Source organism: Telmatherina bonti (genome assembly GCF_933228915.1).
Source record: "Telmatherina bonti genome assembly, chromosome: 19".
Lineage (NCBI taxonomy): Eukaryota > Metazoa > Chordata > Actinopteri > Atheriniformes > Telmatherinidae > Telmatherina > Telmatherina bonti.
Window position 1 is genome coordinate 25,710,036 of NC_136617.1, and position 26,135 is coordinate 25,736,170.

General features: G+C 38.3%; 1 protein-coding gene across 1 annotated transcript; it reads right to left on the reverse strand.

Moving 5' to 3' along the window:
- Positions 1-25,868, reverse strand: LOC306769988 (uncharacterized protein; the record flags this gene model as incomplete). The annotated part of the gene is made up of 4 exons (XM_079258756.1): positions 1-99; positions 18,754-18,774; positions 23,627-23,680; positions 24,942-25,868. The coding sequence occupies 4 exons, from the start codon at positions 25,866-25,868 to the stop codon at positions 1-3; spliced, it is 1,101 nt and encodes a 366-aa protein (XP_079114882.1).
- Positions 25,869-26,135: the final 267 nt, after the last annotated feature.

The window sequence follows — 26,135 nt, forward strand, 5'->3', positions numbered from 1 at the left end:
CTAAACAGACTTCCGCTCATTCTCTGAGTCATCTCCTTTCCCGCTCACTAACCTGCGCCTTAAAGATTTACAGGCCTTCTCCCATGTGGATGCATGCCACTGATGGACACCAAAGAGTAAAAGTTATCACAGATTATTAGTCTAGTGGGACTGGCAGAAGACATATGTGGTTTCAAAGTGTGAAACAAAGCCTGAATCGAGAGAGAAATTCCACTTTTTTGTGTTGTACATCAAATTCTTTGGTGTCTCTTTTTTGCCTTCTATCTCATTCTCTTTCTTCCATCATCACGCAGTCTCATTACATTCTGTGGCTTCACTCTGTTTCATATCTTCTTCCCCCCACACAGGCATAATTCCTTATTCCGCTGCACACCTCCCTGACCTCCTATATACTCTGGTGTCCACAGTTGGGAGCTAAAGCCTCAAGTATTGCTGGCAGGCACCAAGAGGGCAGCTGTGCATGACACATGTTCACCCAAAGAATCCTTTTTTGTTGCTTCATTTCATTCTCCCCACTCATTTCCCTCTTCTCCTTCCAAACCACTCTTTCCTTTCTCATTTGGCTCGAACTATTCCATTCGGAACAGGTGATCCCACCAGAGGGCCAGTTTTACACCCTTCACTTACTCTCCGTGGTGCTTCTTCCTCCAGCTGTTTCAGCCCTGACTGGAGCCCTGCTGTGAGTAGCAACCAGAGACATCTGTCCCAGAAGCCAGCAGCAACTCAAAGAGAGGTTGAAGCTCAGTGAAAGACAAGAGCAGGTGCAGAGGATGATTCTGCTTGGAAGAAAACTTTTCAAATCTTGTTAGAAAAAAAAAAAGTGGTTGGAAATGTGGAACATGTGAACAATTTGAAATGCTTGGTATTTTTATATGCTTGGATTACTGACAAATACAGTGTGGTATATGATCATTGTTTTGTAAGGATTTTATCCTTAATGTTGTTGTATTATTAAGCTAAGATGATGTCATGCACTTTCTCCAAAAAGTGCTCTAATGCAGATGATCAATCATTTTGGAAAATTGCCTGTAAAAATCCTTGCTCTTTTCTGCAGGACAATCGAAAGGTATGCTACTCGCTTGGGGTGCGGGAGGTCCCGGGTTCAGATCCCGAACGAGCCCCCACTAATGTTATGGCCCCGATGGAGTTTGTCCAGGGGTACAAAGGGGTGGCAACATTAACAAAAGAAAAACCAGGAAGATGCACAAATAAAAGCTTTATTTAGGACTCACTAGTCTTTAGAAGTATCAAAAAGTCTCAAACCAAAAGCCAAAGCTGGCACCAACCCAGCTGTAATCACAAAAGTATCAAATCACAAACACCAAACAGTCAATCTCATTCACAGTCAGTGAACGAGTGGCAAGCTGTGGCACCAAGGCTCAACCAAACACAGCTTCCAGGAACGAAGGTCGGTGACAGCCTTTATCCAGCACAACATCTGTCTGAGGGCAGTGCCAGGAAGAAAAACCAAGTGTATCCAATCCTCCCAGGTGATGACGGTTTGAATGGTGATCAGCTAGATAGGCCATGGGCCGTAACACTCTGTAGTAAATATCCAGCTCAAACCAGAACCAGCAGCCGGCAGAGAAGTTGTTGATGTGCTTCAGAGAAAAGACCAACATCCTCTATCCTCTTTGCCAAAGAACAAAAGAAGCATAGGGTAGACAGGTGAACGTCAAAAATAACCATTACCACTGCAATTTATTCTCAAACAGTTCAATGCAGGTGCATGACTAAAAGCTTCAAGCAGAAAATCAACCTGAAATGACAGCTGGAGAACACACTCCACTTTTGACCTTACTTTTAAGAAGTAAATCAGCAAGAGAAGGAAAAAATATGATGCAGAAACTGTGTTATGAGTCTTTTAGCCATGAGATGGAAAAAAAAAAAAGTCTTTATATCAGGTAAACCCGAACAGCTAATCATTTGATCATATGGTGAGTTTTATCTTCATCCAGCCCATGCTTGCATCTCACCTTGAAAAGAAGATTTTAAAGTGATTTTGCAACCATTTTCTATCACAGCCAATAAGTCATCACAGCTGACACAGTTTACTGTATAATTTCATGTGATTTGTGTTTTATGTCACACAACTGCGGAAAAAAAATGTAATGTTTACCAAGCACCATTAACAATCAAGACAACAAAACCACTCGTTACCTCTTTAAATTAGTGTGTTTAGCTTTCATCTGACACCATTTGTCAACCACACAGACTCAGGCAAAACCACACAATGTATTTTAAATGGCATGGCTCACTAAAATACAATAATGTATCAGCCTTCAGCAAAAATGTAAAATCACATTATTCTGCTTACATCTCTACCATTATTATGTGTTTTAATACATTTTACCAAACATGATCATTGATGGAACATAATAGGAAAGTTCAAACATATCTATGTGGAACAAATTTGCATTTAAAAAGAATTCTGTTTTATTTAAATTTCCACAGGTTACAAATAAAGTAAGTTTACAAATACTTGTGTCAGTCCTGTTATTACTTCATATGTTAGGACATATATTGATATTTCCTTATAATTTGTTGCATGTGAATGTAACTTTTAAAAAGAATGTGAAAGATGGCATTGAAATGGGAATAGCATTTAGGCCAAATATATGCAAATGAGCTCAAAAACTGTTAATAGTTTGTACAGTTATAAATGCACACAAGGTGACAATCTTGACACTGCCTTGGTTTCTTTCAACATAACATTTTGAGCAGCAAGACAGCAAAAGGAAAGATGGTTGTAACATCGAATCATCACCCTAAGGGGGGCTGAAATGAAATCCATCAGGTCCAAATCTACAGTCGATATCTTTCAACACTGAGCCCTGACTCCAGCAGTTTGTACCATTATGGTTCCAGTGGGTTTATCTAGAATATGCCTTTTCCAGCTCATTATGCCCACTTTAGACTCCCATAAGGTCATTAATCCCAATCACTGTGTTCATTTTCACACATGCCAAACCATTATTCCCCACTTGGCATATCTTTTTACCTCCTCTGTGATGTTCTCTCATGCACACACACACATGCACACACATGCGTACAGCCACAGTGTTGATCTACTTATTCATTCTGTTTGTGTGATTCAATGTGCAATTGCATATAAAAAATAAAAAATAAAATGTTAAAAAAAAAAAAAAAGTGATGGAGATCATGAGGCGATAATGATCAGAGAGAATTATGCCGAACGCAGGCTTATGGACTTAAAATTTATCGGCAATGACACATTTCAGCCCTTTTCAACACTGAGTCAGAATTGTGAAGTAGCTTACTCGTGTATAAATGATTTGTCCTTATCCTGAATATTTGTCACTGTGGAGAGCCTTTCAGCATAGGTACTGCATTTTTTTTTTTTTAAACTATATCTATTAAATATAGGACGAACGTAAAAGTACAGATCAAACTTTGCCTAACAGTTGATATCTGTTGAATCTGTTGCTGACAATGGGATGCCACAGTAATGGTTGGAGTTGATACAACTTCTGAATTTTACACATAAGCGGGTTCATTTAGGGTCATGAGCATCCAATTCTTGTTGTGAAAATTTTCCCATACAGGAATACATTCATTCACTTTCCTAACCGCTTTATCCAATTCAGGGTCACAGGGAAGCTGGAGCCTATCCCAGCAGTCTTGTGGTGAAATGCAGGGTACACCCTGCTTGCCAGTCCATCACAGGGCCACACAGAGATGAACAACCACTCACGCTCACACTCACTCCTGGGGGCAATTTAGAGTAACCAATTAACCTGCATGTCTTTGGGAGAAAGCCGAAGTACCCGGAGAGAACTCAAGCATACGGGAGAACATGCAAACTCCACACAGAAAGACCACTAACCAAACCTTGCGCTAGCCAAGGATCAAACCATAACCTTGCTATGAGGCTACAGTGCTAACCACCATACCAGCCCCATACAGGAATATGGAATCAAGTGGAAATCTTATACGGAAATAAATGCAAGACAGATTTACCCTTTAAGATACAATATATAAATAATGTTTTATATATACATATATATATATATATATATATATATTTTATGTATGTGTGAGTTTGTGTGTGTGTGTTACAGTGTCCTCTGAGCCACACTGCAGCCAACTACGGTCAATCCAGAAGTGTGCAATGATGCAAACTGCTACACCTAACTTCTTACACTTAGAAAATAAGGCAATCCACACAAAATAAATTTACTTGCAGGAGTCAAAAAAGGAAAAATACAGACAGGGACTCTAGGAGAGAGTCACTTTAATTTAAAGCGTTCTCGACAAATTAAATAAGTATGCATGGAAATCTTTGCCACAACTGATCTCAACTGTTGAATGAATACAGCCGTGTCCTCTTGCATTAACAGATCAAGACCTTGCTGGATTGCATCATGAATGTGGCTTTACACTAATGTGACCTTCATGGTCCTCCTGTATCAACCATGATATCACCTAATCGCATCAGAGCAGCTCACTAGAATTTACTTAGAAAACTTCCCACAATGGAAGTTTAACAGAGTAATATGGCGCTGGTGATGTTTTTCCAAGTGTTCAGGATCGAGGTGTGCAGTTACGACTTGGTGTCATCTACTTCTTTAAGGTTGATGTTCAGATGAGGCTAATCTAAAGAGTAAAATCACAAAAAGGGAAACTTGTTTCTTTGGTTGTTTCTTTGTTTTTCTAAATTACAAACTTAATTTTTGGGGCTTTTGACTTAAAGAGGGAAGTTTTGCATGAGGGAGTATGCTAACACCTACTGAAAATTACACACCACTCACATGACTGATAACATGAGTGATCAGCTGTGTCTTCCTCAGGAGTATAAACATGACCAATAATGGTGGATTTGAAAGAATAAACCCACCAAAGCCAGCTGAAAAGAATTCCTGAGAGCATTTGTCCATTGTTCCCTTGTATATATTCTAGGTCTGAAGTTTTGTGTCAACTTCCACCGAGTCTTACTCCTAATTAACAACTCCTTCTCAGCCATGTGCAACTTAGCCTGTAGCACCACCTGGCAACAACACATCCTGGCTCATTCAGTCCAAACCACTTAATGGAAATTAGGCTGATGCATGCTATCACTGTGTCAGCAGTTTCCACTTTCTGGGCCATGTAATATCAGTGAAAGTATTTATGTGCACGCCAGAAAGCTTTAAATGTGGGTCAGTATATTTCTGTTTCACTCCTATAGAGTCTCTGTTTTTTTTTAAGCATGTGATCAATGTGGAGGAGCTGATCAATGACAGTAATGTTTAAGAGTTGGTTACTGGGTTTCAGGGATTTTAATGAGCAGAGCAACAGGTTGAGGATGAGAACACCCAGTCAAATACAGAAGATAAAGTAGAACATTGATCAATGAGTGTGATTTAATTTGGAACTCAATTAGATGTGCAAGTGTTCTTCTCGAAGGGATTGATCCTTGTTCTTTAGAGGATGTTGAGACTTTCATTAGCATAATTAGAAGATCACCCACCAAGAATGGCAGGAGTATAATCCAAGAATACCAAATAATAATAATAATAATAATAATAATAATAAATAAAAGTTTGACAGTAACATGCAAGCCTCTAGCAACTCCTACTCATTTTTTATATACACACAAACAAATTAATGCCAGCAGCAAAATAGCTTTTCAGTAGATGGAGAAGAGAAGCATAACAGAAAAGAACTCCGGAGCCCGGGACAACATTAAATTTAACCGCTGGCCTCAGTGAAAGATCATGTTGAAGTCGTGGCGCAGCATGGATGTGTGTGAGAGTGAGTTCGTGTGTGAGGGAGCGGATAAGAAACATAAATAAAAGCAGTGCTGAGGTGATATAAAATGATGACAAAGATGTAAAACTCAAATAAAGAAGGGCGAGTGTGCAGAAAGAAAACCTGATTTCACACCGTCCCCTGACGCTCCGAACCATAAAATGTTCTGTTTCCATCTTCCGTTCAACAGATTACAAAAGCCACAACCATAAAAGCCAAACTGTTTTCCTGCAGTTTAGCTACTAGTTTATAGAGTTTTAGATTTTTTTCCCATTTTTTTGGAGGATAATATTATGAATTAAATATATCCAGTGGGAGGTTAACTGGAACTAGCACATTTTTTTACTTACTTTAGGTACTTTGCTCTAACAGGTTCTGAAAGTGAGGCAATATGTGTAAAGTGAAACGATAACACACAGCAGCAGATAAAATCTCTTATGCATCACAAAATCTCAGCTCATGATCTGGTTCTTTGCAAGTCAATCCCCAGTGTGCACGTCTGCCTTGCAAAGCCCTCAGCCAGGGGATTGCTGTCTCAAATTCCACAGAGGCTGCTAACCTCTTTTTCCCTTTTTGCTGTTTGTCTCTAGCTTAAATTTTCTGATTTGCAGATTTGAACTTGAGTCCTTTTCACCCATTTGGTCAAGGTCAAACAGCAGGAACACCTGTGGGATTCGTTCTATGGAGTAAAAAAAAAAGTATTTTTTCATTTCCTTTCTATCTTTATTCCACCCACATTTAACCATATTCAAGGACATTTTTGCCGGTGTTGCTGTTCACCTGTTTCATCTGCCTGCAGTCCATTCATGTCTCAAACAAAATTGTCATGCAGAAAGTAAAAGTATGGACATTCCAGGATGGTCTCATTCTGCATTTATGCTGCTTCATACATCGTCAAGTCCTTACAGTTTCTAAAATGCTGAGCAGGGGTCTGAATAAAACATTATCTGCCTCTGACTATGGAAGGATTTACCTCCAGCTGAACTCGAGAAAATGAGATTCATATGACGAATCAGCTTAGAGTAACTGACCCCCTTGCTGTGATGGGAAATCTTTTGATTTACTCAATGCAGTGCAAAGAAAGGCAACTTAATTAATCAGTTATATTATTTATTAAATCTAAATTTAGATTTAATTGCTGGAAAGTATGTGGCATAAATAGACAGGGTGCAAAAAAACTTCAGTTTAGTCAAGATCAGCTGAGATGCGTGCATCGATTAAGCAAAACCAATGTAAATTGTTAATTGTTATTCATCAAAAAACAAATGAAGTGTGTTTCCATTGTTATTCATCAAAAAACATAAATGAAGTGTGTTTCCATTAACAGGTTATGTGTAAATAAATGAGGCTACATACACTTGCTGGGTGACAGTATGGGGCATGTTGCTTAAAGACATAAAAAGACTAATTATTTCTCCCATTACTTTTTCTTCATGTTTTTTATGTTGGTATAACTCCCATATCTTTGTATTACTCTCTCATTTGGCCCATAATGTAAGTCACATTTTAAAAGAGAGATGTAACTAAAAAAATCTGAAGCTTCACTGGAAGTAAGCATTTAAATCACAGGAAAGTACACAATATACCAATGGAAGTGCAGCATTTACTTACTGAGATGTTGGAAAGTAAATTGCTGTTGTAGAAGACACTGCATCATAATGTTTAGCTTTTTTTTTTTTTTTTCTTTTTTTTTTTTTTTTTTTTTTTTTTTTTTTTTTATTCTTACATCCAATTGATAGCTAGAGCAAAGAAGCTTTGCCCATGAATGAACCTATTTGTTAAAATGCTTCAATGTTTCATGCGGCTTCAGCTGATTCACTAATTATCACAGTTTAATAGTAACATAGTAATGATTGAAATGATCCATTAATGCCTGATCTAAAATAAAACAAAAATGTACATGCAAAATTTATATCTTTATAATCTAATGTATTTTTTTTTAGCATCAAAAAATTCTCAAATAATGTACAAATATGTAGCTCATTACTGTGTGAAATATCATATTTGTTGTATTGCAAAAGGTATCCACAAGGGGGCAGTAGTCAAACATCAGATTATTTACAACTGGCGTTTGACAAAAAAACAGAAGTTTTTACCATAGGGTAAAGAAAACGGTCTCAGAAACAGAATCGTGTCAAATATGATTCATCAGCTATTATATGGTTCAGGAAAAAAAAGATTTTGACTCTTGAGGAGTTTTCTGGACCTGTAGATGAACCAGATACAGGTACCACCAAGTCAGGCTCCAACAGGTAGTAGGTAGTGTACTGGTTTGGACCACTTGCTTTAATATTGAGTTTAAGCTCTTTTAAGATAAGAATGGATGAAGACGGACTGAAAAGTGTTTCATGTACTCGCTGCTCCAATGAGAGTTTATTGAGAACAGAACAAGACAGACTGAACCTGAACTTCACTGATACGGCAAGGGCTTAAATATTGGATTGTTAAAGAAAAAAACAAAGAAAAAGGAAAATCTGAACTATTTCGATGTCTATAGGCTCTGAGATGCATTCTAATGTTCACTAATGGATGAGACTCAGCTCACTGGTGGAAGGCATTTTTCTTCCATCCTATCCCAACGGCTCATGCTCAAACTACAATTAAAGCTCACAAGCCCTAACCCAGCCTAACATGACTTGGAATGAGCTTAAACAATCAATTTCTGTACTCAGTTCCTATTGAGTTTTAATCAAGATTTCTACTTTGCTCTGTCTTCTCTCACGGTTGCCTGGCCAGCAGATTTCACAGGTCAAGGAACCATTCAGAAAGCTTTAATTAGCTTTTTCAAGCTAATGAGTACCCAGGCATCATACAAATTATTCTGTCAAAGCTTGAATTCTAGCCAGTTCTTGCCAGCCTTGATTGTTTGGGTGTGAGAGCAACAGAATAAGGGACTTTTAATCATGTTCAAATTCATTACCCTGCAAATGAGTAATATGTCATCCTTTTCAGTCATTTGGTGACTTCTTTCTAGTTAAAGCTGCCCCACGGCCCATGACAGATATTGCCGGCCTGTTTAGTGAGACTTCCATCATCATTACACTGGATAGATCTGTTGCCTTATCCAGCTCCCATTTTGAGTGGAAATTGTACCAACAAGTCGAGGCTGATGGACTGAGACTTGGAAAAAGAAGTGGTCGGGAGAGAGAAAAAAAAAAAAAAGTCATTTCAGACTTGGAGTAAATTTCAACACCGGCTGCCTTCACGAAGACAAGCAGGGCTGTAAGGAAGGGTAGACAAAAATATGAGCTTTGGCTTAAACATAAAATATGGCAGTCTGACCCCATTCCCTTTACCCTCCATCTAATTCAGCTCTGACTAAATGGGGATGCATATATCCTAACACTGATAACTTGCCGGACCTGAGGTATCTTTTCAGAACCAGTTTCTGGGGAATTGGATTCCAATCGTTTGAGCTGGAAATGAAGAGAAGATTTATGTGGCTGTGCGTGGGAAAGGGGTATAACAATGCGGCAGTGGTAGTCTCTTTACACTTTGTCACACTCACAAAGATGGTATTACGGCTTTGACCCACTTCAAGCAGGGACAGAATAATGCTGCTAGTCTCTAATGCTGGCATAATGGTCCTCATCATCCTTGTCAAATTCCGTCGCACTGTCATTGTCATCATATTCATGAGCGAAATTTGGCCTCGAGATTATTAGCTACTAATCTTATGACTGTGTATGCATGCCTTTTAATCACATTTCATGCTACATCACAGTTCGATGCTGTTGCTACTTTGGTGGGGGGGGGGGGACTGTTTGAGACAAAAGTCATGCAGTGTAAGAGCCAGGCATTATTTACCTCTCTCCTTCTCTTTCTCCCTATTTTTCCATCTTTCTTTCCCTCACTCAATTGCGATATGGGACTGATAGAGCTTGGAGCACAGCCACTTGCTGTCAGGTCCCAGCTAATGGAATCAACGTAGTTGACGGATAAACCCACCAAAAATAAGTTGTCAAAGAGCTGTGGGCTGTTCGTCAACCTCCCTGCCAATGCATGAGAGGGGCCTTGACCCCTACCAACATCATACAAGACGGATGTTTTCTCTTCACTGCACTGAAATTACATTTTAAATGTATATTTTGTAGTTTATATTTGTGTTATCTTGACACATCTGTTGGGTAACAATTTTCATGTTATTACCATTTAGAAAATAGGAATATTGTAGCTGGTTACAGTGTATATCTGTGATTGTTGCGTCTAACTCACGTTAAACTCGATCCAATCTGACCACCAAACTCGTCAACAAAACCTCTAAATATTGAGGATTGGATCTTGTGAGTCCTTGTCTTCACAGATGCTTTTAAATCCCTTTGCCTTGAATAAGTTGGGGAGAGACTGTGGCTCACTTGGTGTAGAGGTCAACTGCAGAGTTGGTAGTTCACTCCCCGATTCTCTTGTATATTAGTGTCGCTTGAGAACAACACTGATCCTAACGTTCCCTCTTATATGTTAAGTGGTGTGTGATTTTAGAAAAAAAACTACAGCATTCAGGAACTGAAAATATAGTGCATATACTTTATAGATTAGAGTGTGAATGGTCAAGGCAGAAACCCAAGCAAAGTTCTTTGTTGAATGTAAAAATGAGGTTATTATTTATTTATAAAGCACTTTATTTAATAAATACACAACAAAAGTCGGAAAAGTGTTGAACACATCACATAAAACATTGTTAAAACAGTTTAAACACAACATATCATAAAGGTACATAAAATCATTTATCATTCATTGAAAAGTTAAGATAACAACTAACTGTGAGATATATCAAAATATACAGAACATTAAATGCTGAAACTGGGACAACAAACAGCCATTTATGGAAAATATGAACTCATCCTGAATTTGATGGCACCAATATGCCCAGAAATGAGCGACAACAACGACGGCCAAGTGGGTTTGTGATGGCTCGCCAATTTGGCTCTTAAAACTGGCAAACCAGTTAGACTTTGCTTTATTTGTGTGCAATCATAGGTGTTTAAATTGTCACATTTAGCCTTATTTATTTGTTCCCTTTGCATTCTAAGGTGCCGCGTGATAAAAGACTGGGACATTTTGGGAATGATTAAAAAAAAATTTTTTTTTTTTTTTTATATGTTATTATTTAAGGTTTGTTTGTTTTTGTTTTTTACACATTTTGGACAAGAAGCAAGACTACATAACTTACTAACTTTACAACTGCTTCAGACTTATTTTGATAGCACACTGGCATTCATTTGTTACTGTAGAGAACTTTATTTATTTATTCCCCCCCCCCCCATCCTAGACATGACAGCTAGGTTTTGCTTTGTGGTACTGCCGTACATGCTAGCAACTGGATGTCAACATGCTAAATATATTAATTTACAACATTTGTTTTATATATATATATATATATATATATATACACATATGTATATACACATATGTATATATATATATATATATATATATATATATATATATATATATATATATATATATATATATATATATATATATATATGTATATATATATATATATATATATATATATATATATATATATATATATATATATATATATATATATATATATATATATATACATCTATCTATATATATATATATATATATATATATATATATATATATATATATATATATATATGTATATATCTATCTATCTATCTATCTATCTATCTATATATATATATATATATATATATATATATAAATATATATATATATATATATATATATATATATATATATATTAAATGGCCAAAATATTATATTGTTTAGCATTAGTATCCAAACCTTCCTTACTCCTGCTGTCTTCTGGTAATAAAATGCAACCTTGTAGTTTACTTTTTTCAGTTTTTTACAACCGTACATAATGGCCCTCAGATCTTAAAATTGAACGTGACTTCTTAAAAATGTTTTGCCTCCCATACAAACAATGTTTTCGTTTTTTATTTCTGTACTTAATAAACATGCTGTAAATTTGCACTTTTAATTGCAGCGTTTCAGTCATACAACAATAATTCCTGAAAATGAAACTGTATGGCATCATAGTGATTTGCATGTGAGCAAGTTCCAGGTGATTTCTTTGCTTGGTGAATTTATCATTATCACTGTCATTGTCAGAGGAAATTACTGAAGCAGATGTCCATTTAACTTTTCAGTTTTCCATAAATTAACCTATTAATGATGACAAACAGGCTGTAATTTAAGCTTCAGAACTGCTGGCAGATTGTGCCTTTAAATGCAGCCAGTAGTTTTCCCAAACTAGTTTAGCTTATTCCGATACTCACCAATCACATTTAGAGCATTTAGCAATTGCAGAGAAGATGATAAATCAGAATTTACAATTTACGTTAGATTGATGTCTGTAACATGAGAAAACAGCTAGGCTATGCATGCACATAAAACCACAAAACTAAGCTGTGATGAATGTGAATCCTAATCTAGTTTCATTTAAATGAAATACTTCCAAAGGTGGAGGTCTCTGTCATGTAATAATAATCTAAAGTATGATAAGACAAGCAAGTCACAATGAGTGCAATTTTGTCCGGTTAAATGAAATCCAATTGTGTGATGTGCACCTCCCATCCGGACGAGCGAAATCCGCCAAACTACCTTTCAGCAGCAGAAACAGAAAATGAGAAAACGAGATTCAGCTGCCTTGAGATACTCGATGATTTGCTCTGCCCTCTTTCCACTAAGTACTGAAAGCTTTTCTTCACACCCTAAAGGATCTATTATTCTGTGCTTGAATTTTGCTAAAGAGTTGAGTTAATCAATATAGTATGTGAATAAACAAAATTTCTCACCATTCATTGCATGAACAATGGATCTACTGCGGTCCTCATGACATAAAACCAAACAGACAAAAAGATGGAGAGATTATGTCTTTTTTGGAATGTAGATAAGTCTTAAAAAAAAAAAAAAAAAAAAAAAAAAAAATCATTCACCAAAATCTTTCATTCATTCATTTTCCGAACCGCTTATTCCATTCAGGGTCGCGGGGAAGCTGGAGCCTATCCCAGCCGGCCTTGGGCGACAGGCAGGGTACACCCTGGACAGCTCGCCAGTCCATCGCAGGGCCACACAGAGAGACGAACAACCACACTCATGCTCACACTCACACCTAGAGTGAATTTAGAGTGAACAATTAACCTATCTTTGGATGGTGGGACGAAGCTGGAGTACCCGGAGAGAACCCACACATACACGGGGAGAACATGCAAACTCCACACAGAAAGGCCACTGACCAAACCAGCCAAGAATCGAACCAGCGACCTTCTTGCTGTGAGGCCACAGTGCTAACCACCGTGCAGCCCCCACATCTGAACAGTGGTTTCTTACTCAGATTGATGCAGCCCTGCTCAGTGCCAGCTTTCTGCCACCTTTTGCTACATTCAATAGGTCTAATTTCCCATTTTGAGTATGGAATACCACTTTGTCCTACTACTAGAACATTATTTGATGTACACAAGTAGTACAACTAGGTCAAGGGTTTCACAGATGCATAGGATGCTTTAGGTTTCCATGTAGTACCTCCAAGCTCCACCAGGAGCCACTGTAGATCCACCCGTGTCACAGAAAGAGACGCGCAGACAGGGGAAAAGAAGATTGGGGGGCATGCAGGGAGGTAAAAAGAGCTCAATGTATTAGATCAGCCACCCCACTGGTTTTGTATACCGACAGCTGTGCTCTATTCTCCACTTGACAAGATTAAAAGTCCAAACATATAAACAAATAGACAATATGCATCCCAGCTTGTGGAGACTCCCTCCTTCCGTCTTCTTCTGTACTTCGTGAACTGCAGATGAGACAGGAAAGAGTGCTGGGAGCATAATTTAGGGCTTCTTATGAGATCAGAAAATGTGACCTACTTCAGTGCCGCTCTGACTGAAAGACGCAAGATTCTAATAACATTTCTGAAGACGCTTCTTCATAAATCTTGAATAGCATTCCACACATGCAGAGAGATGCAGTCTGTGCTTGGATTGTGGGTGCTGGTGCATGGCTGTGCCATTGTTTGCTGACAGAAAGAGCAAAAGAAAGCGAGACAGAGAGAAATGACTGATGACAGATCCACAATGTTCAGCAGTACATCTCTCACTACACTGCTATACAGCGGTCCTCCTGCAAGCTAAGGCATCCATCCATCCGTCCTTTTTGCTCGCTGGCCCTTTGTGTTGTTTGTTTAGTTTGTTTGTTCTGACATGTTAATGGGACAGCTGATGGACTGGCAGTCTGATGCCGCTAGAGGGGCAGGGGCTGCTGGGTTTATTTTATTCTGACAGCAAGGGGGAAGGTCAGCACGCTCATAGCTCACCTGCCTTTTCTTGCCTTTCTCACTGTCTCACTTCTACTTTCTCATCTTTTCTGTCCCTTTTCCCCCCTTTGTCTTGTTTTCTTCCATCTCCTACAGTTTGGTTTTTTGGGCACATCCGTCTGCTCATTTGCGTTCTCATGTTAGACCTTGTGAAGAATTTCCCTAATTATTGATCGATGGTTTAAAGGGAAATTTGGACTATGAATGACACTATGAATAACCACAATGTGATGCCGTGAATACCTCACTAAAAACTGAAAAGCTCAAATAGCGCCTTTTTCTGAGAAAAAAAAAAAAAGCTGACGGCAAGAAAAGAAATTGTAAAACTTGGAAGACTAATCTCTGGAAGATTTTGTACACCCTGCAGAGTGCCATAAGGACCAATGCTTTGGATTTAAATACACACTGAAGGAAAGTACTAACTTAACATAAAATTTAAAGCCAAAGTCTGTCAACTATTATTCTGTGTGCACAGATGGAAATGTCACTCCGTAAAAAGCTTCACTAAAACACAGCAGCATGCGCATATGGTTTCTCATCTGTTGATCTCATACAGCCACCAAGAGGTGCAAGAAGTGCTTCCATGACAAGCCCAGACCACATTCAGAGTCTCAGTGAACATCCAAACACTCGTTCAGTGTTACAAAAGCTTCAAGTCTGGGCAAAGATATGTTGGCTAGAGAGGTCAGGTGTTTTCCTCCATGTTTGTCATTTTTCAAAAAAGAAAAAGTACAGTGCATCACAGCACTGCATAACCCACATTGCTTAGATGCACTAATCTGCATGCTGATCATTCATAGACCTGCAGTGCTGAAATCTGAAGCAACAGCATGTAATTTTTTGAAGCAAATGTATCATCAGTCTTCAGTTTCACAAATCTGCTGGTGTGATACCAGATTGGACAATGATAAGCACCTAATCTGGGTATTGTTATGATAGTACTGAAATAATAATGAGTAGTATTAAACTATTTTAGATGCAGGAAAGTGAAGAAGACACATCCCTGCCGTTCTACTGAACAGTAATTACCTGCACTGCTCAGCGAAGGTGCAAGTATTTAATGTGCAGTGTTGTTCTTTATACCCATAAAAGCTTGCAAAACATTAATGGGAACAACAGTAACATAATAGCACTGCAGTTACTTTGTTCCCTCTTTTCTTTATACAAGAGAGACTGATGTTTACTTAAGAATCCTACACAGAGTGCTCAAAGTGTATTTAGAACACACTTAATTTTCCATGTGAAGTTTCTAAGATTCTGAAGACTACATTCTCACATATCCATCTTCTCCTAAAAACCATGATGAAAAGTGCATGGAAATCCAATAAGATGAAGGATTTTTTTTTTGATAAATTTCAATTTGAACAGAAACAAGCATCACATCAGTCCCTGGAGAAGCAGCATCTGTCCATCTGCATGCGACTTACAAAGGATGCAGAGGCACTAATTTTGCACAGCAGTCATGTTAAAACCACCTCAAAAATGCCTGTGATCAGGGATGAATGTTCCAGCTAATTTTAGTTTTTATCTTTTAGTTGTATCTCACATGTTACAGAAAACATCAAGAAATGTGGTTAAAAAAACAAAAAAAACAAAACAAAACATAAGGTGTGTAAAATCTGTGTTTTGTGCTTTAAAGTTTAGGAAAAGATCAGCATGAAACACAAAAACTAGATTTCAGGAAAAGCCAGGATTTTAAAGCTCACCTTTAGTTTCTCTAAAGAAAACACTGAGTTTATGTTGTGTGACAACAAAAGGAACACTTTAGATTTTGTACCAAAGAAAAATCTTGACAATTCTGTGGTATTATGACTTAATTATGAATTAATCAACATATAATTAACAAGCTTCCTCAATAAAAATTAGTGATCAAATCAATTAGATGATTACATTTTTAGATATTCTAATGATCAAATAACCAGTTCCAACTTCTTTAGAAGCTTTCTTTACTTTTCTTACATTCATGCATTAAAATAATATACAATAAAGTCCCCTTAGTATTTTAGACTGTGTTAGACTATGTAAGATTAAATTAAACTGATCAGTTAATTGGGAATAAAATTTACAAAAATAACTAGTCTGTAACATATTTCTTTGTCTTGTGACCTAAAGTGATGTTTTTAAATTATAAACCGTCCACCAAAGCCAAGAGTCATTGTTCTTTCTATCCTTATTAATTCATAAATCAATCACCATTTTAGCCATAGTTCTGGCAATGGGGTTTGATCCAGAACAAAATGCTACTCCATCTGTTTGTGAACAGCCGCCATATGAATCACAGAAATCTGTAAGACGTTTGGAAGATTGTCTTAAAAGCTCAAGAACATGCTAAAAGAGTGAAAATTTGGCTGTAATGTGATCTAACCAGACAATTCACAGCAGCCCTAAAAAGAAGATGACTTACAGCTCTCAATCAAACAGAGGAAATAAAAAAATATATTAAAAAGGAGAGCATAATCAAGAAAATAGCAGACACACTATCCAAAACCTCGGTCGGAAGGGAGAATGAAATCAATGGAACATCAAAGACAAAGAGAAAAGAAGCTTGTTGCTGCCTGTCAATTCCTAATTATCCATCTCCATTTATTTACTCTCTATCCAACCCTTTAAAGCTGCTGGGCCTTTAACACTCTTAATCAACCTCACTCCCCAGCAGAGCCTGAAGCATCTTCACTCGCCTACGTAATTGACTTTTCCTGTTTGAGAGGTAATAAAAGTTTATGACTATTAAACATAACATCAAGCAGGCTTCTTTTTTTTAAAAACCAAACTATTAGCAGGGGAAAAGGACATTGGAAACTGATAATTAATTGCGTACTCTAGGGAAGACTAATTACCTATTGTTGCTGATATTAGCTGATTAGCAGGCTGAATTTGACAGCCCTGAAAAGCTGTCAGTAGACACAAGATTGAATGGGTGCTTTAAAGGGATGGCATAATTGGTCCTTATAATACTGGAGTACAGCTTCAACAAACTTATGGCCAAAAAGTGGTCACATTCTAGTCCCAAGGTTCCTTGTTAATTATATGGTGGTGACAAACAACAAAGAACAAATGCTTAAGAAATTAGTTTTAGCTGATACAGCTGTTCTGTTGGATTCTTCTTTAAATTATGCTCTGTAACATGTGAGACATAGTGCATGACAACTGGTATTAAATCAGCTGTTTCCCCAACTGCTTCAACCCTCCAGGACATCTATATTTGACACAGTCACATCTAAGTGACACCTTCAGATCAGACCATATAGAACCCAACAATAGCCACTCACTTTTCTGAATAATTGGGTGTATTTTTAGGAATTGGCTTTAAATTGATATGGGAGATAGGGGCGCTGCTCAGTGATCCATCCAGCGGTGCCAACCTTGGTGGCCGCAGTGACAAATTTAGACATAGAGCATTCTCTCCCACCAAATTAGATCAAGTCAATGGGCCATGAAAAACTTGTCTTCATGTCCCTGGGAACAAGGGAGAGCTGCAAAAGAAATTAAGGTTCTCAAGTCAAAAACTACCAAGATTTCTAAACTCAAGCAAATTATTCCATTTATTGCACAGACATGAATATATAAATGGTTATATAGTTTTTATTTAAAAATGAACATGTATTACAAAAAGATTATTAATAAATAAATATCTATATACTTACAAAAGCAATATGGAATGCCATTGCATCCTATTCTTCTTGGTTAAAATGGTAAAATAAATGTACCAGAGCAAAAAGAAAACATGCAAATGGTAATTTTGCTCACATGACATGTGAAATGTAGTGGTGGCACATAACGGTACAGAAATTGTAACACATTGACCTGTATACTGTTTTAGCAAATGTTCAGGTAATGTAAACTTGTAAATTTTGTAGTCATTAGGTATTCATATCTAAACTGTACAATGCATTCCTTCTAAGCCAAAACAATATTTTTTTATGAACCTCCAATTCTAACCATGTATAGCTATATATCCATAACCGGAAAAAGCTAAGACTGATAGCAGGACTAAAAGGCCTATTAAAATTATTCTGGCAGACATTCAAACTTTGTTTTTTTTTTGTCTGACTCAAAGATTAAATGTAAACTATTCATGATCCTGTGAAAGTATATAAATTGCAATCTAATGCAATTCACCTTTTAACTGTAGTGGTATAAATAACCATTTTGTGGCCAAGAACATCAGCACACAAACTTGTCTCATTAATTAAACAGGCCTATAGCTTTTGGCTAACAGCTGGCTAGCTCCAGAGTTCCCAAATGAGTATTTGACTGTGAGGTCCCAGTTTCCTTGGCTGTTAGCTTAGCAAGTTCACACATTTGTTCACACACATGTGGAAAGGAGCTTGAAAAAGCCAGCTCTCAACATGTTCCATATGTCCTGCCTCAGAGAGCAGATAATTAGGTAAGAGAGTGCTTAACCAAGAGCTTTAGAGCTGGCTGCATTAGCTCTCCAAATATTACATATATGTATAAGTGCAAAGAAGGGGACCGGGGACTAGTGAGCATCAAGGCCACTATCGAAGATGAAACATCCAAGCTCCACAAATACATCAGGAAGAGGGCACCAAGGGATGATGCACTTAGTGAATGTCTCAGACAATGGAGTCTGGAGGAACACAAGATGGAAGAACCATCATGAGTAGTAAAAGCCCCTGCATGGGATGTAGCACCGGCAGATAGCCAAAGTGGCCCATGTAAACAAGTCTTACCAATGGCTGGGGAGGGCTGGACTGAAGGACAGCACAGAGGCACTAATCATGGCAGCACAGGAGCAGGCCCTGAGCACCAGAGAGATCGAGGCCCAGATCTACAATACCAGGCATGATCCCAGGTGCAGACTATGCAAAGGAGCCCCCTGGACAATCCAGCACCTCACAGCAGGATGCAAGATACTGGCAGGCAAAGAATACATGGAGCGCCATAACCAAGTAGCTGGCATTGTGTACAGGAACATCTATGCCGAATATGGACTGGCGACCCCCCAAGTTCCAGTGGGAAACACCCCCCAAGGTGGTGGAGAATGAGAGGGCTAAGATCCTCTGGGATGTCCAGAATCAGACAGATAAAATGGTGGTGGCCAACCAACCGGACATAGTGATAGATAAGCAGCAGAGGAGAGCCCTAGTGATCAATGTATCCATCCCCAATGATGGAAATATCAGGAAAAAGGAGCTTGAGAAACTGAAGAAGTACCAAGGTCCTACTGAACAAACATTTTTAAAGTTCTAGTGAAATGACTCACATGGAAGGGAATGTGAAGAAGCTAAAGAAAAGAAATTATATTCAAGATTCTTCAAGGTTATTCGAACCTGCCCAAGAAGCCATCCTAAACATCTACAATTGCAATTTAGCTAGCTAAACATGCCATGCCTTCAAGGCTTTTAATCGAGTTGTCAAATTAGCCTGAGCAGGGGATATAACAGTCATATAGCTTTCTTATATATATATATATATATATATATATATATATATATATATATATATATATATATATATATATATATATATATATATATATATATATAATATATATACATAAGGCTGTTTATTCAACAAGCAGTTATTGTGCAGGTGATAGCATACATCATATACATATATTTTAACACGACTGCTGACACAGTTATTTTCTCTTTTTTCTTTCCAAGTCCTTTGTGTTATACTTAAAATAAAACAAAGAAAGACATGCAATAGGTACAGCCCATATCCAACAAAGTATTATTTATATGGTTGCAGGGTGAACAACCCCAAAGAGACACTCAAGAAGAGATTCCCGAGCCAAGAGCGTTGTCAAAAAAGCAATAGCATTGAGATAAAATGAAGACAGAAAGTAATAACAGGAATGGTATTATGTTTCTTGTTTCTCACATAGGCCACATTTAAAGATATGTTTCTTATTACTCCACCAGATTTTGTGTAGATGTTGCATGATTGAAAAAACAAACAAAACACCCAGTTGTACATTATCTGTTTGCTTGTGCACTGGAAGGATGTTCAAATGATAACTGCCGGTGCATTTATCCAAAACTTTACAGCTCGTATTCTGGCATATGACCTTTTAAAAGAAAAAAACAAAAAGAAACAAACAAAAAAAAAAATGAAGAAAAAAAGATCTTAAGTGTAAACATTTGCTGATGAATTTCCCTGATGGTAACAGACATTTTAAAATTGCAATACAGTTATTTGACCTCTGCAACAAAAAGTTCAACCTTTGCAACTGGTGGACAAAAAAAAAAAAAAAGCTTGTTAAGTGTTATGTGTGCAGACATGAGCAGATTTTAGCTGGCAGAAAGATGGTGGTGACTCATCCTGCTTCTAAATGCAGGAATGGAGTGAGTGCAGGAATTACTTCTGACAGAGGGATTGGGTCCCAAATTAAGCTGCCTTTTTATCAGCTAGTTAAATGTGGTCAAACACCATCATCTTAAAGCTAGTAATATGACATTGCAGCAGCAGTGTTTGATCAAAGTTTGGCACAATTCAGAAATACACTAATATTTTAATGATATATGTCAAGACAAGAACAGGTATTAGGAAACATGTAGTCCAGTATTTTCTAGTTAGTTTTTTTTTTCAAATTGACATAAAATGTCAATTCAATTCAACTTTATTTATATAGCGTCAAATCACGGCAATGCCATCTCAAGACGCATTACAGACAGAGAAAAAAAACATAATGAAAGTCAATTCATAATAAGGAAACCTGAACAAACTGAAGTCTACAGATAAATATGATTTTAACCAGCTTAACGCTGTACCTGTAATTCCAATCACCTGTTCTAGTCTCTGTAACAGAATGTTATGATCGACTGTATCAAATGCAGCCCTAATATCAAGCAACATATGTACGGACAGAAATCCTTTGTCTGAGGCCATAAGAAGGTCATTAGTAACTTTCACCAATGCCGTCTCAGTGCTATGATGAGCTCTAAATCCTGACTGGAACTCTTCAAATAAATTATTTCTGCTCAGGTGGGCATGTAGCTGAGCTGAAACTATTTTCTCCAGAATTTTGGACATAAACGGAAGATTAGATATAGGTCTATAATTTCCTATCACCTCTTGATCCAGAGATTGCTTTTTAAGTAAAGTAAATGTCAGCATCCCCAATGGCTTTCCCATTGATGATGATGAATAGATGATGATAAATATAAAAACTATTAAAACACAATCCTTATCACATATGTGGGGTTTTTATTTGTCTGACAGAAATCAAATACAAATGTGTTTCCATTGGGTAAACAGGGCTTTTATTTTACAGTTTGTGCATTTAACAAAAGGTTTGCTTTTGAAGAAAGTGGCTAGAGTTTTAATGACACAATCTCTTTCTGTCTGCAAAGCTGTTGACAGCAAAAAAAAAAAAAAAAAAAAAAAAAAAGGAAATAAAATCATTTTTAATCGCAAGTGAGAATAGCTGTTTGCAACACTTGTTTTGCTGTATTGTAACTAGGCTAATTGCTTCAAAAGACTATGCTTGGTGTCCTCTAAAGGCTTTGGTGTCTTACTGATACACAAGTATGTAAATTATGTGAGATAAAAGATTTTAGCTGTGAGTTCAGGGACCATATCCGTCTTCCTAAAACCCAGAATCTATTCTTCGCAACATGTGGTTACATAATTACCGTATTTAAGCAGACTGAAGATGTGTTTTTATGATCAGGGCTAATCACAGAAAGTCTTGTTTTCATAAAGGGAAGATAATTTAGCCTTAAGCAGAGCAAAAGACTTCACGGAGAGGTTGGTGATGATCAGTTAGCAAAATATTGTTTCTATCTTGAAAAAGTAAACAAGATGCAGGTCATTCACACACAGATCATTGAGGCCAGCAGATATAAACCATTTCATTTTTTTTCAACCATAATGGTCATAAACCAGTGGAGCAACGCTACCTGTGGGACATCTGAGGTGAAAACCCATGGGCCATGTCTCTTCTTAACAATGGGGCACAGTCACGTTCAATTACCGTTAACTTACAATCAATAAGATGGCCTACAACCCATGAGTGAAACTTGGCTGCCTTCACTGATGCCTCCATTTTGGAGGAAAAGAAAATCTTCTTCTACTATAGATTTTCCCCTTGTCCTCAGGCTGGTCAATTACATCAATAACTCCTAACAACAACAGCAACAGAGGAAGATAAGGTGAAGTAGGTCCTTTGTGAGTTCAGCACCCTTTTTTTTGACGATCTGCCAGGGAGGCAGATCTTCTTTCTTTTTTTTTCTTTTCGTCTCTCTCTCTCCACACCCCGCCCCTTCACATCCTGACTGCAATTTTGTAGCCGTCAGAGTCTGACAGTATGGCAGTTTTACTGCATTCCCTCACTGCGTATCACAACAAGATGGAATCACTGCCTAAAGGTTGGCAGCTAGTGAGACACGGTCTGTATGCTAATAGTGCAATGCATGGGGGGGCACTCCACCCAGGCAGAGCTGGTGCCAAGCCTTCTTGCCAGCGTGAGTTACAGAAGCAGCAGTTTGCTGTGAGCAGTGGGAGGTCTCCATATAATCACTTCACTTTGTATTCACCAGACAGCAAAATCACAGAAAAAAAAAAAAAAAAAAAAAATCATTTTGTGAGCTGATAGTTAATGCATCTGGAGGAAAAGGGAAGGGAAGGGTGTGGTGGCACTGGAAACTGGAGGTAGTGTGCGCACACACACATCTATCAGTGAAAACATACAGCATTCATCAGGGACCAGCACTGAGCTGATACTGACGTTTCAATATTTTTTTTATAGACTAAATCTGCTGTGAGAATTTGACTTTCACTATATTTAAGATGTAGAAGTTCTTTTGCAGAGGGGAGAGGGGGTAAATTTGATCCATAATCAAGTATGTTAGGGGTCACACAGGGGTTTCTGTGCTGCACATCATTATCTCCCCTCTTTACTAACCCCGCCATCCTTTCCTGCCTCTGTGAATTTTAAGAGGAATCCAAGAGAAGCCTGTTTTAATTCATCCAAGGTAATATTCCCTTTGTGGCACTTTTATGTAATTGATAAGCTTCCAATGTCAAAATGTGCTGGCTATGGAGTTATACAAAACTTTACCGTTCATCCACACAAAGTTTTTCATTTCAGAGAAAGTGTGTGGTACACCACAAAAATTATGCAGTAAATATGCATCCAATTTTATTTAATTAACATGCATCTTATGGCCCTTTTCCATTAGTATCAGCTTGTCTCAACTCAACTCGGCTCGGTTTGTAGGGTTTTCCACTAGGCCTTTGTACCAGTTAACCGGTACAGTTTTTGTAACTCCTCAGCCCAGGTTCCAAGCGAGCTGAGTCGGGTTGTGCGTGATGTCGCCAGACTGCATGCCGCCATTGGTCAGGGGTGCAGCCAATCAGAGGTCGGGGTCAGGGAGTGACATCACTGGAAGAGCGACTCCAACTCACAAGTTGTTGTTTTTCAGTACAATGTGATAAGCAATGGCGCAACAAAAGTCTGTTCCGTGGTCCAACGCTGAGGTGGAGACGTTTCTTTGTTTGGTTGCTGAAGAACGGATACAAAGGGAACTCGATGGAGTGACACGAAATGAAAAAATATTTCAAGAGCTGTCTGATTCCATGGCTACACACGGGTACCAAAGGAGTTTCCAGCAGTGCCGAGAGAAGCTGAAAAAGCTCAAAAGCGACTATCTGCAGGTCAAGGACCACAATGGTCGAAGTGAATCGAATAGAAGAGACTGGAAGTGGTTCCAACAAATGGATGCGATTTATGGTCAGCAACCGGCAAGCGATGGAAGGACAATTGGTGTCGATTCGGCCACTGCTGCGTTGGAGAGTATATTGGTGGATGGTGAGTGGGTTTCCATTGTTTACATTAGTTATTATTTGGTGTAGAGGGGATCATACATAAATTGAAGTAATAATAACAATAATAACAGCTAGTTAGGAATGGATGGTGGCGATATACTTTTCAGCATTTTGTGTGACCGTTAATATCGGCTTATATCAGTTAATATCAGTTGGAACTAAATTAGCTTTAGTGTGCTAGATAAAGCAAAAGCTAGCTAAGATGAAAACACCAGCCAAGCAAAAAGCTACAATTGGCAATCCAACACTAGCTAAAAGCTATTGTTTCTGAATTGGTTTTATATACATTTATTTATTGTCATTTGGGTTTGTGTTTGTGTCTGTTTAAGGATGCCTTTCCCAAAACGAGGACAGTTCAAGTGTCCTCCTCGCAGACTCCCAAAACACCCTGTCACTGGCAGCTTCCTCAACACCGACACGCACCCAGACGCCAGATACGTTGAGCGGCGAGTGTTATCTCTGGTAAGATATTTACGGTTTAGTCTGGAACTCTAAAGTGGACAGAGATTAACATCAGACACAGTGCTTTAAGTGGGCCGGTACACAGTACCGGCACTTTTAAATTTAATCCCTTTTGATGAAATGCAGAAATCAGACAAATGCAGCAGTATTATACTAATAATTTAACATACGTCTCTGATTTAAACAATTAAATGGTCCAAGTTCTACCAATACAATGTAGTTTATAAAACACTTTACTTTAACCACTTCAAGCTCCATCCCTCCAGGACCACAGATCTACATTTTCAAAGCTCCAACACACATGTCTAATAAAGGATCAAATCGTGACTGCAAAATGACCTATTTGTTTGTATCAGGTGTGAAAGACTAGAGAAACATCCCAGTACAGTGGCTTTGTCATTTCTTCAGTTTTTATTAATCTTTTCAAAGTGGGTCTAAAAACAAAAAAAGACAGTTTCATAAAGTAAAACATTTTATTGAATATTATCACTCCAAACTGGATGTAAAGACAACCTCAAATGAACAAACTATTAACTATGAATGAAACTATGAACATGACGTTGGCTGTTAAGTAAAATCTTTCAGTACTGGCCAACAAGTAATGCATGAGAGCATCTCTTACATCCCTCCCCTGCTCCTCTATACCCGGTGCTCCTGCTACCCCAGGTTGAGCTGGTTCAGCTGCAGGTACGTTCCATGAATTTTCATATGTCTCCCCATGATCTTCACACAGGTTGTGCAGAGCACAGCATGCCAGCACCATACTTTTCACCAGTTGTACACCACAGTCATTCCTTTTAAGGAGGCAACGCCACCTTCCCTTCAGCCTGCCAAAAGCATTTTCAACAATGACCCGTGCCCGGCTGAATCTTCTATTAAACATTTGCTGGTCCACTGTCAGGCGTCCGGTGTCTTGGAATGGTTTAGTGAGCCATTTCTGCAAGGGATATGCAGAGTCTCCGAGGATGTAGTAACCAACCTGCACCCCACCAATGTTTCTGTAGTTGGCTGGGAAGAGGTTTTCTCGGCTGGCTAGTTGCCACAAACTTGACAGTCTCAGGACCCTCGCATCATGCAAGCTCCCTGGCAGTCCGGTGAATACGTTCCAGAACATCCCTTTTCCATCTACAACACCTTGAAGAATAATGGAGTGCCAGCCTTTCCTGTTAAAAGAATCAGAATGGTAGTCCCGTGGTGCTATTATGGGTATGTGGGAGCCATCAACTGCACCCACACAATGCGGCATCCCCCATTTATTCTCTGTATAGTTGGCCATTTCTCTTAACCTCCTCTTATCAGGAAACCGGATTAGCTCTGGTAACAGCAACGTCTCCACAGCAGCACAAAAATCCTGCACACACCTGCACACAGTTGTGATGCTGACGCCAAAAAGATGTCCGACGCTCCTGTACTCTGAGCCGGTGGCAAGCTTCCAGAGTGCAACAGCCACTCTCTTCTTTAAGGGCACACACTCACGGAAAGTCGTGTCCTTCCGTTTCATAGCTGGACGTACTTTGTTGCATAGAAAATCAAATGTTTCCTCGGACATCCTGAAGTTCTGTATCCACTGTTGACTTGTAAAGCCAGGAACAATGGCATCCCACCATTGTGAGGCTCATTTGACCACCCAGACTGACGGTTTGCGGCAACGAAACTGCTCCAAAACTGCCACCTGAAACACAGAATGAATATGTTATATCTTTTCAGAAATCATAGTTATTTAATCATTTATTTGGTTTAGGTATGCAAATAGGGTACTAATAAACGTGGTATTACATTATATTATAAAACACTGAGTAAGACTTACCCTCATTCG